An 18,965-nucleotide genomic window follows, 5' to 3' on the forward strand; every position below is an offset into this window, starting at 1 on the left:
GCACCGGCCAAGTGCCATAAGAAAGGGGAAAGAGGACGCTCCCCTCAAAGAGTGACCAAGACACTCAGAGAGGCTCCCGCAACTCAGAGACAGGACTCTGTTTCCCATCAGGTGCTGGCACTATTGATTCCAGCACCGCAGGCATCATTGAGTCCGGCGCCCCGCGACTTCGGCGCAGACCAGTGTCTAGAGGAGGTCTTGGAACCCCCCTCCACACCAGACACATTTGAGGCTGCAGAAGGACCTCATTGAACGGTCAGCGCCCAATCCCCTCCCATGCAGGGAGAAGCCTCTGGCACCACCCAGACGGGTGCCGTCCAGAGGGAAACCAGCAATGGTGTGCCGCTCGAGGTCACCAATCTGGCACCGCTCATGGCACCGCTCCCGTTTGAGCTCGCCACAGCGCCGCTCCCCAGCACCGACAACCCCACATGAGGTTATGGCACCAGATGAAGAAGCGCCCTCGGCGCCCCCACCGAGGACCCGGCACTGCTCCATGTCACCCTCGGTCACTCGGCACCGAAACATGGTACCAGCCACTTCCCTGGCACTGTATGCTCTAAGGCGGTGCAGGTCTCGGGCTAGTTGGTACCGCTCACTATCCCAATCCTCTCAGCACCGATCCATGGCCCGCACCTCTCGGCACACCACGGTGGCGCAAGGATCATCGACACCACCTTAGTCCTCCCCTTCAGCCTCCTCAGACCCTGAGGCCAACTCAGGCCGCTCGGGTTATAGCAGGCACCGGTCCAAGAGCAGTAGAGAGTCCCACACAGCCTGGCAGCTGCAGTGGCTGCCTCCAGAGCAACGGCCCTTTTAGACCCCATGAGCCTATCACCAACAACAGGGCACATTTTCTAGAGCCTCCAGATTGGTGCACTCAATGTGACGCCACTCAAGGTCACCATATAAACGCACCTCGAGGGCAAGAGAGGCCACACTCTCTAGACCGACCTCGGACCCTCCAAAGCAGCTGACAGAGGTAACTCCGTTGCCTGCACCGCTACCGAGAGGCACAACCCCAAGGCTTTAGGAGGCACAGTCTGCCTCCCAAGAGGTGACAGCCTTGACAGGCCCCAACATGGCCCAGGACTGTGGGGGATTACAGGAGGGTCAGGACGATGGCAACCACGCTCAGCTGGTCGATTCGACTGACTCTGCAACCAGAACCATATCATCAGGAGCAGTTATGAGGAGTTCAGCATGGCTACAGGTGTCAGGCCTTCCTCCCGAGGTCCAAAACACATTGCAAGACCTCCCTTTCGAAGACTCTGGCCTCTTTTCGGAGCAAACGGATTCCAGGCTGCATAGCCTCAAGGATTCCAGGGCTACAGTGAAATCCCTGGGAATGCATACACCAGCAACCCAGAGGAAGCCCTTCAGGCCTCAATCTCCACAGCAGAGGCCATACTAAACTCACCCTAGACGAGACCCCCACCACAGGTGAGACAGCAATAATAGACGCAGACGGTCGAACAATGCGTCTAACCAAGGCCCAGATAATCCCCAGCCAGGAAACAAGCCAGGTTTTTGATGGCATACACGAGGACAGCCTACCAATCCAATCCCAGGATCCCTCCTCACAGTTTTTAAACCAGCTATTCCACTTCTACCACGCGTGGTCCTGTATAACATCTGACCGCTGGGTCCTACACATGGTACAGGTGGGATACTCCCTCAAGTTCTCCTCCTTCCCTCCCTCCCACCCCTCTTCCCCATCGCTCTTCAGGGACCTGTCTCACAAGCAACTCCTTATGCAGGAGGTATGATCGCTCATCGATATAGGGGCGGTGGAGGAGGTTCCCCAGGAGCTAAGGGGAAAGGGATTTTATTCCAGTTATCCAGCCTGGACAGCCTGGCAAATCAGAGAGTCTCTGCATTGGTGGCTGGACCAACCAGTAGTCTGTGCAGGAGTCCCCTTCACCACAACCCAACCTTCACTGACATTAGTAACAGATGCGTCAGATCTGGGTTGGGGTGCACACCTAGGGGAACTGAGAACACAGGGTCTGTGGACGCAGGATGAGATACCCCTCCATAACCACATGAAGGTGCTCAGAGCGGTTTGTCTGGCCTGTCAAACCTTTCATAGAATCATAGAATATTAGGGTTGGAAGAGACCTCAGGAGGTCATCTAGTCCAATCTACTCAAAGCAGGACCAATACCAAATAAATCATCCCAGCCCGGGCTTTGTCAAGCCAGGTCTTAAAAACCTCTAAGGATGGAGATTCTACCACCTCCCTAGGTAACCCATTCCAGTGCTTCACCACCCTCCTCATGAAATAGTGTTTCCTAATATCCAACCTAGACCTCCCCCACTGCAACTTGAGACCATTGCTTCTTGTTCTGTCATCTGCCACCACTGAGAAGAGCCTAGCTCCATCCTCTTTGGAACCCCCTTTCAGGTAGTTGAAGGCTGCTATCAAATCCCCCCTCACTCTTCTCTTCTGCAGACTAAATAACCCCTGTTCCCTCAGCCTCTCCTCATAAGTCATGTGTTCCAGTCCCCTAATCATTTTTGTTGCCCTCCGCTGGACTCTCTTTAATTTGTCCACATCCCTTCTGTAGTGGGGGGACCAAAACTGGACACAATACTCCAGGTGTGGCCTCACCAGTGCCAAATAGAGGGGAATAATCACTTCCCTCGATCTGCTGGAAATGCTCCTACTAATACAGCCCAATATGCCGTTGGCCATCTTGGCAACAAGGGCACACTGCTGACTCATATCCAGCTTCTCATCCACTGTAATCCCCAGATCCTTTTCTGCAGAACTGCTGCCTAGCCATTCGATCCCTAGTCTGTAGTGGTGCATGGGATTCTTCCGTCCTAAGTGCAGGACTCTGCACTTCTCCTTGTTGAACTTCATTAGATTTCTTTTGGCCCAATCCTCCAATTTGTCTAGGTTACTCTGGACCCTATCCCTACCCTCCAGCATATCTACCTCTCCCCCCCCCCAGCTTAGTGTCATCTGCAAACTTGCTGAGGGTGCAATCCACACCATCCTCCAGATCATTAATAAAGATGTTGAACAAAACTGGCCCCAGGACCAACCCCTGGGGCACTCCGCTTGATACCTGCTGCCAATTAGACATCAAGCCGTTGATCACTACCTGTTGAGCCCGACAATCTAGCCAGCTTTCTGTCCACTTTATAGTCCATTCATCCAATCCATACTTCTTTAACTTGGTGGCAAGAATATTGTGGGAGACCGTATCAAAAGCTTTGCTAAAGTCAAGATATATCACATCCACCACTTTTCCCATATCCACACAGCCAGTTATTTCATCATAGAAGGCAATCAGGTTGGTCAGGCATGCCTTGCCCTTGTTGAATCCATGTTGACTGTTCCTGATCACCTTCCTCTCCTCCAAGTGCTTCAAAATGCATTCCTTGAGGACCTGCTCCATGATTTTGCCGGGGAGTGAAGTGAGGCTGACCGGTCTGCAGTTCCCTGGGTTCTCTTTCTTCCCTTTTTAAAATATGGGCATTATATTTGCCTTTTTCCAAGCATCTGGGACCTCCCCCAATTGCCACATGGACTTGTGCACATCCAGCTTTTCTAAATAGTCCTTAACCTGTTCTTTCACCACTGAGGGCTGCTCACCTCCTCCACATACTGTGTTGCCCAGTGGAGCAGTCTGGAAGCTGACCTTGTCTGTGAAGACCAAGGCAAAAAAAGCATTGAGTACTTCAGCTTTTTCCACATCATGTGTCACTAGGTTGCCTCCCCCATTCAGTAAGAGTCTCAGACTTTCCCTGACCTTCTTCTTGTTGCTAACAAGATCCTGCCCATCAGCTCCCTAAGGGAGTCAAAGTCTGCTTTTCTGAAGTCCGGATACGTATTTTGCTACTCTCCTTTCTTCCTTTTGTGAGTATCCTGAACTCAACCATCTCATGGTCACTGCTGCCTAGATTGCCACCCACTTCTACTTCCCCTACCAATTCTTCCCTGTTTGTAAGCAGCAGGTCAAGAGGAGCACGGCCCCTAGTTGGTTCCTCCAGCATTTGTACCAGGAAGTTGTCCCCAACACTCTTCAAAAACTTCCTGGATTGTCTGTGCATTGCTGTATTGCTCTCCCAGCAGATGTCAGGGTGATTTAAGTCCCCCATTAGAACCAAGATCTGTGATCTGGAAACTTTAGTTAGTTGTCCAAAGAAACTTCTGATACGGTGGTCTATAGCACACACCCACCATGACATCACCCTTGTTGCTTTCACGCCACTTTGCAAGGTCACAGCGTGACGGTCCTGACAGACAACACTACCACCATGTTCTACATAAACAAATAGGGCAGAGCTCGCTTCTCAACCCTCTGATGCGAGGCTCTTCTCCTCTGCAACTTCCGTATAGCCCAGTCCATACAGCTGGAAGCATCCTACCTCCCCAGGGTGAGGAACGAGCTGGCAGATCACCTCAACAGGTCCTACCAAGCTCACGAGTGGTCAGTCCGATCAGATGTCCTGCAGTCAGTTTTCCAAAAGTGGGGTTATCCCCAAGTCAATCTATTCGCCACAAAGGACAACAAACAGTGTCCTCGGTTCTGCTCATTTCAAAACCACAGCCCGGGCTCCATCTCTGACGCGTTCCTTAATGCAGTGGGGAGTGGCCCTGAAGTATGCCTTCCCTCCAATCCTACTGATCCACTGGGTCCTGCTCAAGATACGCAGGGACAGAGCGATGGTGATCCTGCTTGCCCTGTCCTGGCCACGTCAGCGCTGGTACACAACACTCCTGAAACTATCAGTAGATGCCCCAATAGCCCTACCCCTCTATCTGGACTTGATCACTCAGGACCAAGGGTGCCTTCTCCACCCAAACCTACAGTCCCTGCACCCCATGGCTTGGAAGCTCCATGGCTAAACTCGATGGTGAGCCAGTGCTCTCAGCCAGTGAGACAAATACTTCTTGGCTGCAGGAAAACTTCCACAAGGTCAACTTACTTAGCCAAGTGGAAAAGGTTCTCCTACTGGTGTGAACCCAGATGTCTGTTACCGCTCCAGGTATCTATCCTGGTTATTCTGGACTACATGCTTCACCTCAAGCAACAAGGCCTATCACTTCCATCCATCAGAGTACACCTGGTGGCTATCTCAGCTTTCCATCTAGGGAAATCTGGGCACTCGGTATTCTCAAATCCCATGGTGGTGCGTTTCCTCAAGGGATTGGAGAGGGAATACCCTTACTCTCAACCACCAGTACCAACCTGGAATCTGAACCTCTCCAAGCTCATGAGTCCACTGTTTGAGCCACTGGCCACTTGTTCCCTCCTTTACTTTTCATGGCAGGTAGCGTTCTTGGTGGCCATTACATTGGTGAGGAGAGTGTCTGAACTAAAGTCTTTCACCTCCAAACCTCCTTATACAGTGTTTCATAAGGACAAGGTGCAATTTAGACCATACCTTAGATTCCTCCCCAAGGTCCACATGGGACAGGACATTTTTCTGCCCGTGATTTTTCCAAAGCCTCAGACGAGCCTGCAGCAGGAGAGCTTGCACACACTAGATGTTCGAAGAACCCTAGCGTTCTACATAGAGCACACAAGGCCTTTTTGCAAACCAACTCAACTGTTCTTGGCCATAGCTGATAGAATGAAGGGCCTTCCAGTATCTTCTCAGCGCATCTCGTCCTGGATCACAGACTGCATTCGCACATGCTATGAGTTGGCTAAGGTCCCAGCTCTGGCAATCACAGCCCATTCGACGAAAGCACAAGCGTCTTTGATCACCTTTCTGGCACGGGTACCCATCCACGAAATCTGCAAAGCAGCTACCTGGTCCTCAGTGCCTACGTTTACAGCCCACTATGCCATCAACCAACAGGCCAGAGATGATACAGTGGTCAGCAGGGCTGTCCTCCAATCAATCATTCCTTGACTCCTACCCACTTCCAATAGTCAGCTTGGAAGTCACCTCACTGGAATGGACATGAACAAGCACTGGAAGAAGAAAAGACGGTTATTTACCTCTGTTAACTGTTGTTCTTTGAGATTTGTTGTTCACGTCCATTACAATACCCGCCCCCCCCACCCCTCTGTCAGCGTCAATGGCAAGACGGACCCGAAGAGGGGTCAGGCCGGCAGGGTATTATATACAATGCCATAAGAGCACCACTCTAGGGGGCTCCTCTGCCATCCCGATGGGTGCTGTTAAGGGAAAAAGTTTCCGATGTCCATGCATGTGACGTGCCCGCACACCTAATTGTAATGGACGTGAACAACACATCTCGAAGAACAACGGTTACGAGAGATAAGTAACCATATTCTCTTGCCTATTCCCAGCTTCTGGCAAGATTGCATGATATAGAAGGAGATAAAAAATACCCTTCTGGCTGCCATTCTTCTCTGCCTGGGCCTCAAATCTGTGAGTAGGTGCCAGGTTCGGGGCTTTCTGCTGACTCACACCGGTAGCCAGACCAGGTGGGTCTCATTACTTCCACTCAGGAACACCACAGGCTGAGGGCCTCTCTGAGGCAGGACAGAACTAGAGGGGGTCCTGAAGGGCCTCTCAGGAAGGAGGTCAGGATACAGTCATATGCTTTATAAGTACAGTCCTGTCTGTTGTTTATTAAGATTAAAGGCAAACTCCAGTCAGAGGGTATGTTTTGGATCAGTGCCCGACAGTGTCATGATGTGCAGACTGCCTGCTCACGAATCTCTGTTCTTTTCTCAGGTCCGGCTAGAGCTGCTGTACAACTCAGTTTTCTGCAGCGCATCCACTTCCAAGGCTAAATACCGGCAGATCCTTGACATCAAAGCCAAGTCCTCCCTGGCCGTGCCATTAGTGATTGTCCCGTTGCAGCTGGGATCTCACGACATTGAGGTCAAGGCAGCGATGTGGGGCAGTTTTGTGTCTGATGGTGTGAAGAAGAAACTGAAGGTTGTGGTGGGTATCAGGTGATGGGGACGTGATGTCCGCTGTAGGGCAAGAGGCTGGAGGCCAGATTGGCTGGCTTCTAGAATCAGTGCTGTTAATTTAACCTGTTAAATTAACACCCCGCATCTCCATCCTCATCCCACTTCCTCCCCTCCCCTGTGGCAACTACAGCAGGGCTGGGGCTGGCTTGGTTATCTTGCACTCGATCCTCTGAGCTGTCATATAAGAGACCTAGGTTCAGTTCCTCAGGCCCAGGGTCTTGCTCCTTGAACCAGTGGGTGCTGGAATCAATGCACCCAGGGAGAACCTCATATCGTTCGGCAGAGAGAGCTGAGCAAAGGAGCAGCATTGGTGGGTTGTGAAAGGCGTCCCACTGGCCTGCCCCAGGAGATCACTGCAATGCTGTGTGAGAGGAAGATCCTCCACTGAAGATCAGGAAGTAGAAAAGTCCTTCAGGGAGGTCACAGAGCAATGATGGAATGAATTGAGCTTCTCACTTCCTCACCCTGCCAGACTCTGTAGGCCAGATTCATAAGAACATAAGAATGGCCATACTGGGTCAGACCAAAGGTCCATCTAGCCCAGTGTCCTGTCTTCCGACAGTTGCCAATGCCAGGTGCCCCAGAGGGAATGAACAGAACAGGTAATCATCAAGTGATCCTTTTCCTGTCACCCATTCCCAACTTCTGGCAAAAAATTCCTCCCATTCATCTGTGCTGGAATCAGTGGTATTACGCTAAGGATGAATTTGGCCTAGGGACTTCTCCTTGGATGCATCCTAACCAGGATCCAAAACAAAAGGGGACGCTGTGTGACATTGAGGTCAGATTCCAGACTTACTGGGTCGGAGCCTGACCTCAGTTTCACTTGACCGCTGACTTCCAGTGGAGCCACTGCTGATTCATGCTGATCACAAGATCAGCAAGTCGCTCACCTTTTCCTACTGCTCTTCATTGTCTCTGAACGCTACTGTGCTTACTATGCTCTTGTCATTCCTGTCTAGCCTGAAGGGATGAGGATGACCAAAACAATTACATCTGTCATATTGGATCCATCTGCGAAAGGAGCAGGTGAGTAGCCGCACTGCTTTGCCTTTACGTGGGGCCTTTCATCCTGAAGGTCTCAAAGAATTCCACAGTCTATATCTAAGTAAGGCCATCTCTGTTTTTGGAGTCCTTGTATCTAACCCAAACCCTTAATTGAATCTGCAGCAAACTTCCCTGAAAAATTCTATCCTGGCTTTCGATTGTGCGTGGGAGATTTCAGAGGGATTGGTTTCGTATTGGCTGAGATGGAGGTCAAAATCAGGCTCATCACAGAAGACTGGAATCAGCAATATGCAGAGCAATTCAGCTGCCACTGAAAAGCAGCCACCTCTGCCTGCCCCGTATTCACAGCTTCCTGATTCCCATCTCAGCTGCCCCCTCCCTCCCTTTGCCCTAGCACATCAGTGGATTGTGCAGGGTTCTCTGAGCATTGTAGAGTATTACTCAAGAACCAGCAGCAAAGCTCAGCCAGCTGGACGGATGGCATTTCACTGTCTCTTCTCCTCGTCCTTCCTTTTCAGGGGGAGTCCAGGAAGTGAGGGTGAAAGCGGCAGATATAGATGACATTGTTCCAGACACAGAATCGGAGACCAAAGTCAGAATCCAAGGCAAGGGCCTCTGATCTGAAAGTGTTTTATGCTTTAGAAACAGAGTGAAGGGAGCAATGAATTCTTCTCTGGTAGCCACACTCGCAGGAGGTAGACCGATTACCCACCTGGTTCTGTTACAACTGTCTACGTGCACTATCGAGCATTAATGGTCAAGATACATCAAAGTCACTGTCGGCGTGTGGCTAAGCAAGGTGCTCATAGGAGAGACAGGTGCACAGAAATAAGGAGCACCCAGAGAGTAGCCTACGTCTTCGGACAGGATGGCCTAGTGGTTTGAGCCCTAGCTTAGTATTTGGGAAGCCTGAGTTCAAGACCTTGCTCTTCCACAGACGTCCCTGGTGACTTTGGGCAGCTTCCTTAGCCTATCTGAGCTTCAGCTCCCCAGCTGTAAAATGTGGATAATAGCCCTTCCTTTGCCCCCATTTAGCTCAACCAGCAAGGGCTGTTGCTTTCAGAATAGGAGTGTCCAGGTTCTATCCCCACCGCTGGCAGGGCTGGAGTGAAGCAGCCTAGGAGGGATTGGTGAGAAATGCTCAGAGTAGTGCGGGGGACCTTGTCAGCACACAGGACAAAGTTCAATTGTTGCTGGGTTAGGATCTGACCTTCATGGACTTTGGGTGTGTTCAGCCCATGGATTGAGCTCTCAATCTGCCACTGCCCACAGAGAGGTCTATCTGTCTCTCTGTCCCCATCAGCACCTGCTCTCCGTGCTTGAATTCATGCCACATTATTTCCTTGGCCAGGAAACCCCGTGAAAATCATTGTCGAAAACTCCATCGACGGGGCCAACCTGAAGCACCTCATTGTGACGCCATCTGGCTCCGGGGAAGAGAACATGATCGGCATGACCCCCCCCGTCATCGCCACCATCTACCTGGACAGCACCAAGCAGTGGGGAAGGATCGGAGTGGAGCGCAGGGCAGAATCCATCAGGTTGATCACGCAAGGTAAGTACTTCTCATGCCAGACAGCAAATCCCTCTTCAGGCTCGCGTTAGGGACACAGGAACTGCCGCACAGGTCCGGCCCCAAGGTCCCTCTAGCCCAGTAGCCTGTCTCAGAAAGTGGCCAGTACCAAATGCTTCAGAAACCTCATGTTAAGCACATTGGGTGACAGATAGAGAGTCCAGGGATCAGGCAGCTAGCCTGGCACACAGGGGACATCAGTTCAGTTCCCTGCCCTGCCACAGACTCCTGGGGTGATGTTGGGCAAGTCACTTAATCTCTCTGTCACTCCATTTCCCCCTGTGCAAACCAGGAGAGTTGCAGTGCCCTGCTGCACAAGGGGGTTGTGAGGGTAGACGGCAGGAACTCCGCAAACTCCCACCAGCACCTGGATCGTGGCCCTGCCCCCCCTCTGCCCCTCCCCCTGTAGGCCCACCCACACTCCTCCCCAAGGCACCATCCCACTAGGCTTCTTCCCAGCGAAGCCTTGAACTTGCTCCACCTCTTCCAGCCCCCATTCTGCCACTCACTTCTCTCTGCCCCCCCCCCGTCACTCACACATAAGGCATGAAAAAGTGGGAGGGGCCATGTCCCCCTGGCCCCCGCTGTTTCAGAACCCCTGGTAGTTACACTGAAGAATGTGAGGCACCCCTGTACTATGGGAATGGGGGCCAGATAAGCCCCTAAAATAGAGAGAGAATCTGCCTCCCACATTAGGTCTCCTACTCCCTTTAGAGGTTGGTTTAAGACCTGAAGCATGAGGTTTAATATCCCTCCCCCAATGTACGTTGGCATTAGTCATGATAACTCTGAATAAACCTTCCTATGCAGACAAATGCCCAACCCCGTTTTCAGTCCTGCTGGGCTTTTGGGCTCCTGTTCATTAACATAAGAACAAAAGAATGGTCCTACTGGGTCCGACCAAAGGTCATCTAGCCCAGTATCCTGTCTTCCAGCAGTGGCCAGTGCCAGGTGTCCCCGAGGGAATGAACAGAACATGTAACCATCAAGAGATCCATCCTCTGTTGCTCATTCCCAACTTCTGGCAAACAGAGGCTCAGGACACCATTCCTGCCCATCCTGGCTAGTAGCCATTGATGGACCTACCCTCCATGAATTTATCTAGTTCTTTTTTTAACCCTGTTATGGTCTTGGCCTTCACAACATCCTCTGGCAAGGAGTTCCACAGGTTGACTGTGCGTTGTGTGAAGAAATACTTCCTTTTATTTGTTTTAAATCTGCTGCCTATTTGTTTTCATTGCTGGCCTATGCTGTGCGGGGAATGGGATGGTTGTGAGGTGGAGGCCATTCACCCACAGTTCAAATCTGTTTCAGGTTGGCACTTGGTAGTGAGGAAGGATAGAGAATCTCATGACCGTTGAGAGAACTTGGTAGGTTTCAGCCTAGCTCCTGAAGGAACAGGTGTCCCTGTCACTGCACCCCAGGCCCCCTTGTGGGCTGCCTAAATTAGGCGTGGAGTCTGAACTACAAACATCCCATCCCTTAAGCTTTTACAATATGGGGAAACTGAGGCAGACAGTGACTTGCACAACATCACATCACTCAGTGAGTGACAGAACTGAGAACTGAACCCAGGAGTCCTGACTCACAGCACCTTGCTCCAAACACTAACCCACCCTCCCCTCCCGGAGCCTGGTATAGAATCCAGGGATCCTGCCTCCCAGGTCCCCATACACTCTAATCACTTGACCCCCACTCCCACCCTGGAGGGAGGATTCATGGTGGTGAGGAATGGGGCAGTGCCCATGCCAATCGGCTTCACCACCAGACATCTTTCTGCCTTTGCTTCCCTTGAGTTGCTGTGCTGTGTCCCTCCTGAGAGACGCCTGCAGAAAAAGGGGGAGCCACACAACTCGGACGCAGCAGCAGGGGTCACAGTTCTGACTTCGTTTGCCTTACGCATGTAAAGTCCTCATTAGAAGCTCGCCAGACATTGCATAGCTCCTTCGTACTCTCTCTGTTTCAGGTTACACGCAGCAGATGGTTTACAAAAAACCCGACTTCTCATACGCCGCTTACAAAGACCGGCCAGCAAGCACTTGGTGAGGGCAGTGGGTTTTCTAATGCACCTTCTTGATCAGCATTAACCTGACCCTACACATGCAATATGTGAGCCAGAGCAAGTCAGTCTCCCACCCAAAACCAGAGGGCAAAGGTTAACACACACTACAGGAAAAAAGTACCTAATCCAACTCCCACAGATGGCAATGGAAAGACTCCCAAAGATGAGCTAGGCACCTGGCAGGATTTACAAAAGCACCTAAGCAGAGTAGGGGCTTAATTCCCTTTGAAAGTCAATCAGAGTTCAGTGCCTAACTCACTTAGGCACTTCCGTAAATCCTGCTGGGTGCCTATTTGCATCTTCAGGTGCCTAAATGCCTTGTTAATGTGGCCCCCAGTAATTTCAGTGACAGTTCAGTGTGGGCAAGCAGATGGCCTGAGGGATTGGTGATGAATAAGGCGAAGATTTAGTCAGGGGTATTTTTAGTAAAAGTCATGGACAGGCCACAGGCAATAAACAAAAATTCACGGCCCGTGACCTGTCCATGACTTTTACTAAAAATACCCCTTCAGGGTGTCACACCCCTAATTCTTAGCTGCTCCTAGTACGCCGCTGCTCTGGAGGTCCCCGGGGTGCTGCTGCTCTGGGGGTCCCTGGGGCACCGTTGCTTTGGGGGATCCCCGGGGCTGACAGCTGGCTTCTGCTCCGGCAGCGGGGGCTGACTACATCCGGCTGCCCACTATTCCAAGGCCCCTGGGGACTGCTCTCCAACAGCCGCTGCTCAGACTGCCCCAGGGTGGCCGCTCGGACTGCTGCTGCTCAGGCAGTCCCCAGGGATGCACCCGGGACTGATGCTCAGGTGGTCCCTGGGACTAGCCACACCAGCCACTGCACCTGCGGAATTCATGGAAAGTCACGGAAATCCGTGACTTCCGCAACCTCCATGACAGACTCGCAGCCTTAGTAATGAACTCTAGGTCCTTTCACTTTTAGCTGGCTAGTTTGTAGCTGGTTCAGAATAACCATTACCATCTTGACGACTGTTCACTGGGTTGTGTGAAGTTGAGTTTGATGACGCTCCAGTCCAGTTCCCAGTGGCCAGCTGTCTCCAGCGAGCCCCCAACCCCACAATCCTGGTCATACCACTGCAGGCAGCAAGAGCTCGGCACATCTCAAGCAGAGCCAGCCGTAATAGGGAGCAGTGTCTGGATGCACTTTCCCGGACAAGCGGTGACATTTTCCCGAGCTCCATGCTCACTGAGGTTACCATAAACTGACCCACATGAACCTCCCTCCATTTACTGCTGTGAAACATCTCAACTCATACCTGAGTGCAGACGGTCCAGCTTCCACACTGAGGGCAATTCTGGGAAGGCAGGAGTGACCGTGATGTGATTGATTCTGCCCTCAGGCTGACGGCGTACGTGGCAAAGGTCTTTGCCATGGCTAAGAAACTGGTGTCCATTGAAAACCAAGTTATCTGTGGAGCGGTGAAATGGCTGATCCTGGAAAAGCAGAAACTGGATGGCATCTTCCAAGAAGATGCCCCCGTAATCCACGGAGAGATGGTTGTACGTGTTTCCTTTAACTTTTACACACCAATCACTACCCACCTCAATCATCACAGCAACTTGTTGGTTCATAATTAAAAGAGAGATCCTACTGGGCTACATCTCAAAGTCTGTGCTCACACAGACTGATCTCTCTCTCTCTTCCTCCCATCAGTGGAACAACTCAGTGCAGTTACCTGGGCAGCAGTGAATGGAGATTTAGGCCCAATGGGCCAGATTGTATCTATTTAGTTCTTAGTGGACTTCATGGAGTCTTTGGCACTTCTCCCTTATTGGGGGTAAACATTCTGCTGGGGGTAGATCATTTTTGGTTTTGATACTGTTTGGGGTTTAGGAGTGGAAGCGGGGGGTCATTATTGGAGCTAGGGATGTCAGGGTTGGGATTTATGGGTGCCAGGGTTTAGGGCATATCAGTGCTAAGGTTTATTAGGTAAAAGGGGGTGTCAGTGTCAGACTTTTGGGGGTGTCTGTTAGGGTTTAGGGTAGAAGGGGTTGTCAGTGTCGAGGTTTGGGGGTTTCAGTGTCAGGGTTTAAGGTGTAGAAGGGGGTGTCGGTGTCAGGATTTAGGGGGGCATCAGTGTCAAGTTTTAGGGGTGTCAGGGTGTGGTTTAGGGGTCTCAGTGTTAGGGTTTAGGGGTTGAAAGGGGTGTCAGGGTTTAGCAGAGGTACTGGAACTAGAGGTGCGTGGGGTGCTGCAACACCCCCTGGCTTGAAGTGGTTTCCATTATACACAGGGTTACAATGGCTCTCAGCACCACCACTATAAAAATTGTTCCAGCACCCCTGGGGTTCAGGGGTGTCAGTGTCTGTGTTTAAGTGGTCTCAGTGTTAGGGGTCTCAGTGTTAGGGTTTAGGGTAGCAGGGGGTGTCCGTGTCTAAGGGGTGTCCATGTCTGGGTTTAGGGGTGTCCATGTCAGGGTTTATTAGATAGAAGGGGGTGAGGTTAGTGATGTGAGTGTTCTCATGGTGGAAAGACATCTCCAAAGGGGATAGTTTTGCAGCATTTACTAAAGACGCTTAGGCTCTGGCCTGGCCTGATCTCCCCTGGGCATCGGTTCCCCAGCCAGCCCCCCTCAACTGAGAATACCTTGTCCTCGCCTCTCATGCACTTAGTCAGGGGCTTAGTGATTTGCATTGCCCCAGAGGAGCGCAGCTGTCTTGGTGATTCACAGGCCAAAGTTTGGTCTTTGATGTTGCTGGGGCTTGACCCATTAACTGCACAGGAAGCTGCCTGGGGCGGGACCTGAGCACTGGCCTGGTGAGCTAAATTCTCTCACGCTGGTTTAATACGAAGCATCTCTATTGACTTGGATGGAGTTCCTCCACACTGACAAAGGAGTAGCTGCCATCAGAACCTGGCCCATTGCACGACAGGTGTTCATTAGCCAAAGCGAGGTTCAGCGATAGGTCTGGCCGTGACTGAGAGTCTATTCTTGGGTAGCTTTCTAGGAAGCATGTGTTCTGCTATAATTTCCTATGCTGAGGGCCTGGGATTAATTCTTTCTTTTCATGGTACTCGGGGGACTTTCTTATCCCAAACCTGTCCTTTGCTCCCCTTTAGGGAGGGTACAAGGGTGCTGAGCCTGATGTCTCTTTAACAGCTTTCGTGCTGGTTGCATTGGAAGAGGCCAAGGACATCTGCGAGGATCAAGCCAATGTGAGTATCTCTGCACCGTATATGCACTTCTATGTTCATACCCAGGTTTTCCCATCTTTCCATCCCCTATGAACCACGCCCCGTGGTGTTACGCCTATAAGAAGCACACGGGATCCTTTTCAGGGGAAAAGGCAATACGCCGCATTTATTGAAGATACAACAATTAGCATATGCATTCAATCACACCACACACACACACACACTGTCCCACCAGTCGATGTTATGGTTACTAGTCCACAGTCCGGATCAATCTAGTGGCCAGCTAGGTTGATCACGGGTAGATAGGAGCCAGGTTCTGTCGGTCGCGACCCAATGCTCCAGGGAAGTCTTTGCAGGACGAACCCAAAGTTTCGTGGCACCCTGTTTATATAGGTTTCAGAGTAGCAGCCGTATTAGTCTGTATTCGCAAAAAGAAAAGGAGTACTTGTGGCACCTTAGAGACTAACCAATTTATTTGAGCATAAGCTTTCGTGAGCTACAGCTCACTTCAACCCTAGAATCCTGTTTATATAGTGATTTTCCTTCATTGGGACCAATGAGTTTTGCACCGTCATGCTGTAATCAATTGTTGTTTGACGAGTGCTTGTTTTCTTAAATTGTCCTTCTCATTCTTTCATCAAGTTCCTCAGGGAGTTGTCCCATGCTGGTTTTGATCACAGCTTTCTTGTCCCCATTCATTGGTGCCTGTCTCATCTTTAGAGCCGTCAATCTGCCCTCCTCTGACATTTCACTAGGGGCGTGTTGCAGCCTCCTGGCGCCCTTGTGTCTGTTTCCAGTTCCTCCCTAGACCATCTGGTTCAGCAATGGCCTGCACACTTATCTCTTCTTAACACACACATTCCTCATTCACACACAAAACAGAATTATTTTACACAGAAAATTTTGAACAGGAAAATCAAGTTGCAATGCAAAAGAAAACAATCATGGCATTCTTTTACTTATTTTAAAATGCTAAACCTACAACAAATTGGTGACCCTCAAAGGTCTGTTACTGCCTTAAAATCAGTCCAGACACAAAAAAAAATTCTGGCTGATGCATCTCTACCAATGTATCAGACCATTCCTTTCTGATATTCAAAAAGGGTGGCTGGCAGAATATGGTAAAATCATACATCAATACATTTAATACATGCTACATTATTGTCTCATTATTCTTTATCCTTCATTCTAAATCATACAAAATACAAACATAAAATCCTACTACTATAGTGGCATGTGGAATTTGCTGGGGAAGGAGTTAGTGTCATTGCCAGATAGTCTTCTCTTCCTCGCACACCCGTTGAGGAGCTCAGGTCTCGAATGCCACTGGGACGCAGCCTTCAGAGTCCTCCGAGGATCTTGCAAGAGTCTTCCAGGAAAACGAGAGATGCCGGGCTTGGATATTTATCATATAAGAAAACCAGGCAGACAAAAACTATTTAAAATAACATAGAGACCATCTTCATACATTGGAAAGAAGCAATGAATTCTTATTTGGGTTTAGCTTCATGCTATGGTTTAACGGCCTCTCCATCTACAAAAGGAGAGAATATCAGAATATAAGGCTTTCAGAATTACAAGCAGCGCGGGTTTAAGTTTCCTTTTATTATTATAATCATTATTTATATTGAGGTAGCCCCATGGAGCCGCAGTCCGGGACCAGGGATCCCCTTGTGCCAGGTGCTGTACAAACATAGAACCAGAAGACAGTCTCTGCGCCAGAGAGTTTGCAATCTAAGCATGCAGGAATATTAAGGGGAACTGGATAGGTCAGGGGATTAGTTACAGGACATTGATTTACTTATTTAGATTTAAAATAATTTTAAAAAGATGCTTATGCAATGCTCTAGCACAGGGGACTTTTTAATCTGGCCCTCGAGCTTCTGCTGGGGAGTGGGGTCAGGGGCTGCTCCACATGGCTCCCGGAAGCAGTGGTGTGTCCCCCCTCTGGTTTCTATGCATAAGGGCAGCTAGGGGGCTCCGCATGCTGCCCCAGCTTCAAGTCCCACCCCCGCAGCTCCCATTGGCTAGGAACTGAGGCCAATGGGAGCTGTGGGGCAGTGCCTTTGGATGGGGCAGCACGCAGAGCTGCCTGGCTGGCAATATGCCTCCACGTAGGAGCCAAAGAGGGGACATGCCGCTGCTTCCAGGAGCCGCGCCTGCAAATGGGGCAGCATGCAGAACCGCCTGGCCGCACCTTTGCATAGGAGCTGGAGAAGGGACATGCCGCTGCTTCCAGGAGCAGCTTCAGGTTAGCACTGCTCAGAGCCTGCACCCCGACCCAGCCCTAATCCCCCTCACGCCCTCTGAACCGCTTGGTCCCAGCCCGGAGCATCCTCCTTCACCCCAAACCCCTCATCCCCAGCCCCACTCCAGAGCCCTCCCCCCACCCTGTACCCCAACCCTCTGCCCTAGCCCGGCGCCTCCTCCTGTACCCTGAACTCCTCATTTCTGGGCCCACCCTAGAGCCCGCACCCCCAGCTGGAGCCCTCACCCCATCCCGCACCCCACCCCTCAATTTAGTGAGCATTCATGGCCCGTCATACAATTTCCATACCCAGATATGGCTCTCAGGCCAAAAAGTTTGCCCACCCCAGCTCTAGCAACCTGCCACGTCATTAACCACACAGTTACATCCTCGCAGGGTTAAAGTGATCATTTCAGTAGGAACTCAGCTGGCCAGACAGCAACAGAACCTCCTTTCTCCTCCTCATCGTGAGGAGAAGCAAACCCTCAGCCCTCTCCAAGAACCCTATCAAAGAGGTGTCTTTTGCAGCACGCTCAGGTCACCACATTTGAGCTGTTTCAGGCCAAGCTGGGGAACAACTTCCAGAGTCCTGGAGCCCTTGTAGAGAACAGCCTGGCAGCTACCCCCTCTCTTTTATAGTGCGGGGGAGCCAGCCGACTGCTTCTGTAGCAGTACAGCATGAGGAGAGAGGCAATCATCTACAGGGTGAAGGCAGCGTGGCCTCGTGGGTAGCGCACTGGTCTAGGTTTCAGATGACTTGAGTTCTCATCCCACGCCTGCTGGGAGACCTCAGGCAAATACCTTTTCTGCTCTGTGCCTCAGTTTTTCTTTCTGTAATTTGGGGCTAACATGACTGACCTCCTTTGTAAAGTGCTGAGGAAAAGTGTGATATAAGAGCTTGGTATTATTAGATCCTGGGCCCTGGTCAAACCAGCACAGGCAGAGACTGACAAGGTGACCACTTCAGCGGTGTTCATTAGCCACCTCCCCCCTCCCCGAGTTTTGTGTTGGTGTCTCATTCTGCTTCTTCTAATGCAACTGGCTCCAGGTTGGCAGCCTCGCCAGAGAGACAACGGACTGAGTGGGACATGGGGCCGACGCTACCCTCTCTCATCCCGGGGAGGCTTGCTTGGCCACTGCACCGTTTGTGGGGCAAAACAGAGGACATCCTCCTCCAGAATTGCCTCCATCTTTCTTCTTCAGGCTTGCCGGTCCTACATTTGCTCCATATGCGCTTTGTCCTCCTGTACACTGTCTGTGCACTATTTTCTTGGTCGTCCTCTTGTTTTCCGCCTGTAAACATTACTCTCAAGGGCCTCCCTAACAGGATTCCCTTCACAAGTGCTGACTTTTATTTTTCCCAGTGGGTGCTTCACCCCCACTCTGCCCTGAGGCCCTGTTCCCAGTCCGCCCACTCCCCTGAGGCCCCGCCCTTGCTCCGCCTCTTCCTGCCTCAAAGTCCCCACCAGGCCGCCGCTCCCTCTTCTCCATCCCCTCCCTCAAGCGCCTCCCAACAGCCGCTTGCTGATCGGCGGCCAGCCGGGGCGGAGCCACGGTGGCTGGTGGGTGCTGAGCACCCCCTATTTTTTTCCATGGGTGCTTGAGCCCCAGAGCACCCACAGCATCCGCACCTATGATTCTCTTCATCCCCTCTTTGTACGGGCCCACCACGTCATCTCATCCTCCTCTCTTGCAGCTTCTGTCTGATACCACAGACCAGGGCCAGATTTAGCGGCAGGCAATCCAGGCGACCGCTTGGGGTGCTGGGCTTTGGGGGGGATGCCGGGCTCGGGGTTTTGTTTTTGTTGTTAGAGACAAAAAGGAAAATTGAATGTTTGAAATAAAATGTTTCCAGTATTCCGTATGTGGATTCATTTTTCACTAACCTCCTAGAATGTTCTGGATATATAAGCTTTGTTTCTATAAGCTTAGAGGAAACAATTTTTTATTTGCTTATATATGGCATGAATAAATACAGATTTACAGCTCCTAGCATGCAAATTTATCATCT

At 51.1% G+C, this 18,965-nt stretch overlaps 1 protein-coding gene across 1 annotated transcript in view; it reads left to right on the forward strand.

The window, feature by feature from the left end:
* LOC142069651 (complement C3-like) overlaps positions 1-18,965 on the forward strand; it is a 76,191-nt gene that overhangs the window by 37,854 nt on the left and 19,372 nt on the right. Inside the window, exons 21-27 of the mRNA XM_075121546.1 lie at positions 6,672-6,884; positions 7,879-7,945; positions 8,443-8,529; positions 9,276-9,479; positions 11,464-11,539; positions 12,911-13,070; positions 14,632-14,727. Of these exons, the coding sequence (XP_074977647.1) occupies positions 6,672-6,884; positions 7,879-7,945; positions 8,443-8,529; positions 9,276-9,479; positions 11,464-11,539; positions 12,911-13,070; positions 14,632-14,727 (903 nt within the window). The remainder of the gene's footprint in view (positions 1-6,671; positions 6,885-7,878; positions 7,946-8,442; positions 8,530-9,275; positions 9,480-11,463; positions 11,540-12,910; positions 13,071-14,631; positions 14,728-18,965) is intronic.

The sequence above is a fragment of the Caretta caretta genome, chromosome 20, assembly GCF_965140235.1.
Source record: "Caretta caretta isolate rCarCar2 chromosome 20, rCarCar1.hap1, whole genome shotgun sequence".
NCBI classification, from domain to species: Eukaryota; Metazoa; Chordata; order Testudines; family Cheloniidae; genus Caretta; species Caretta caretta.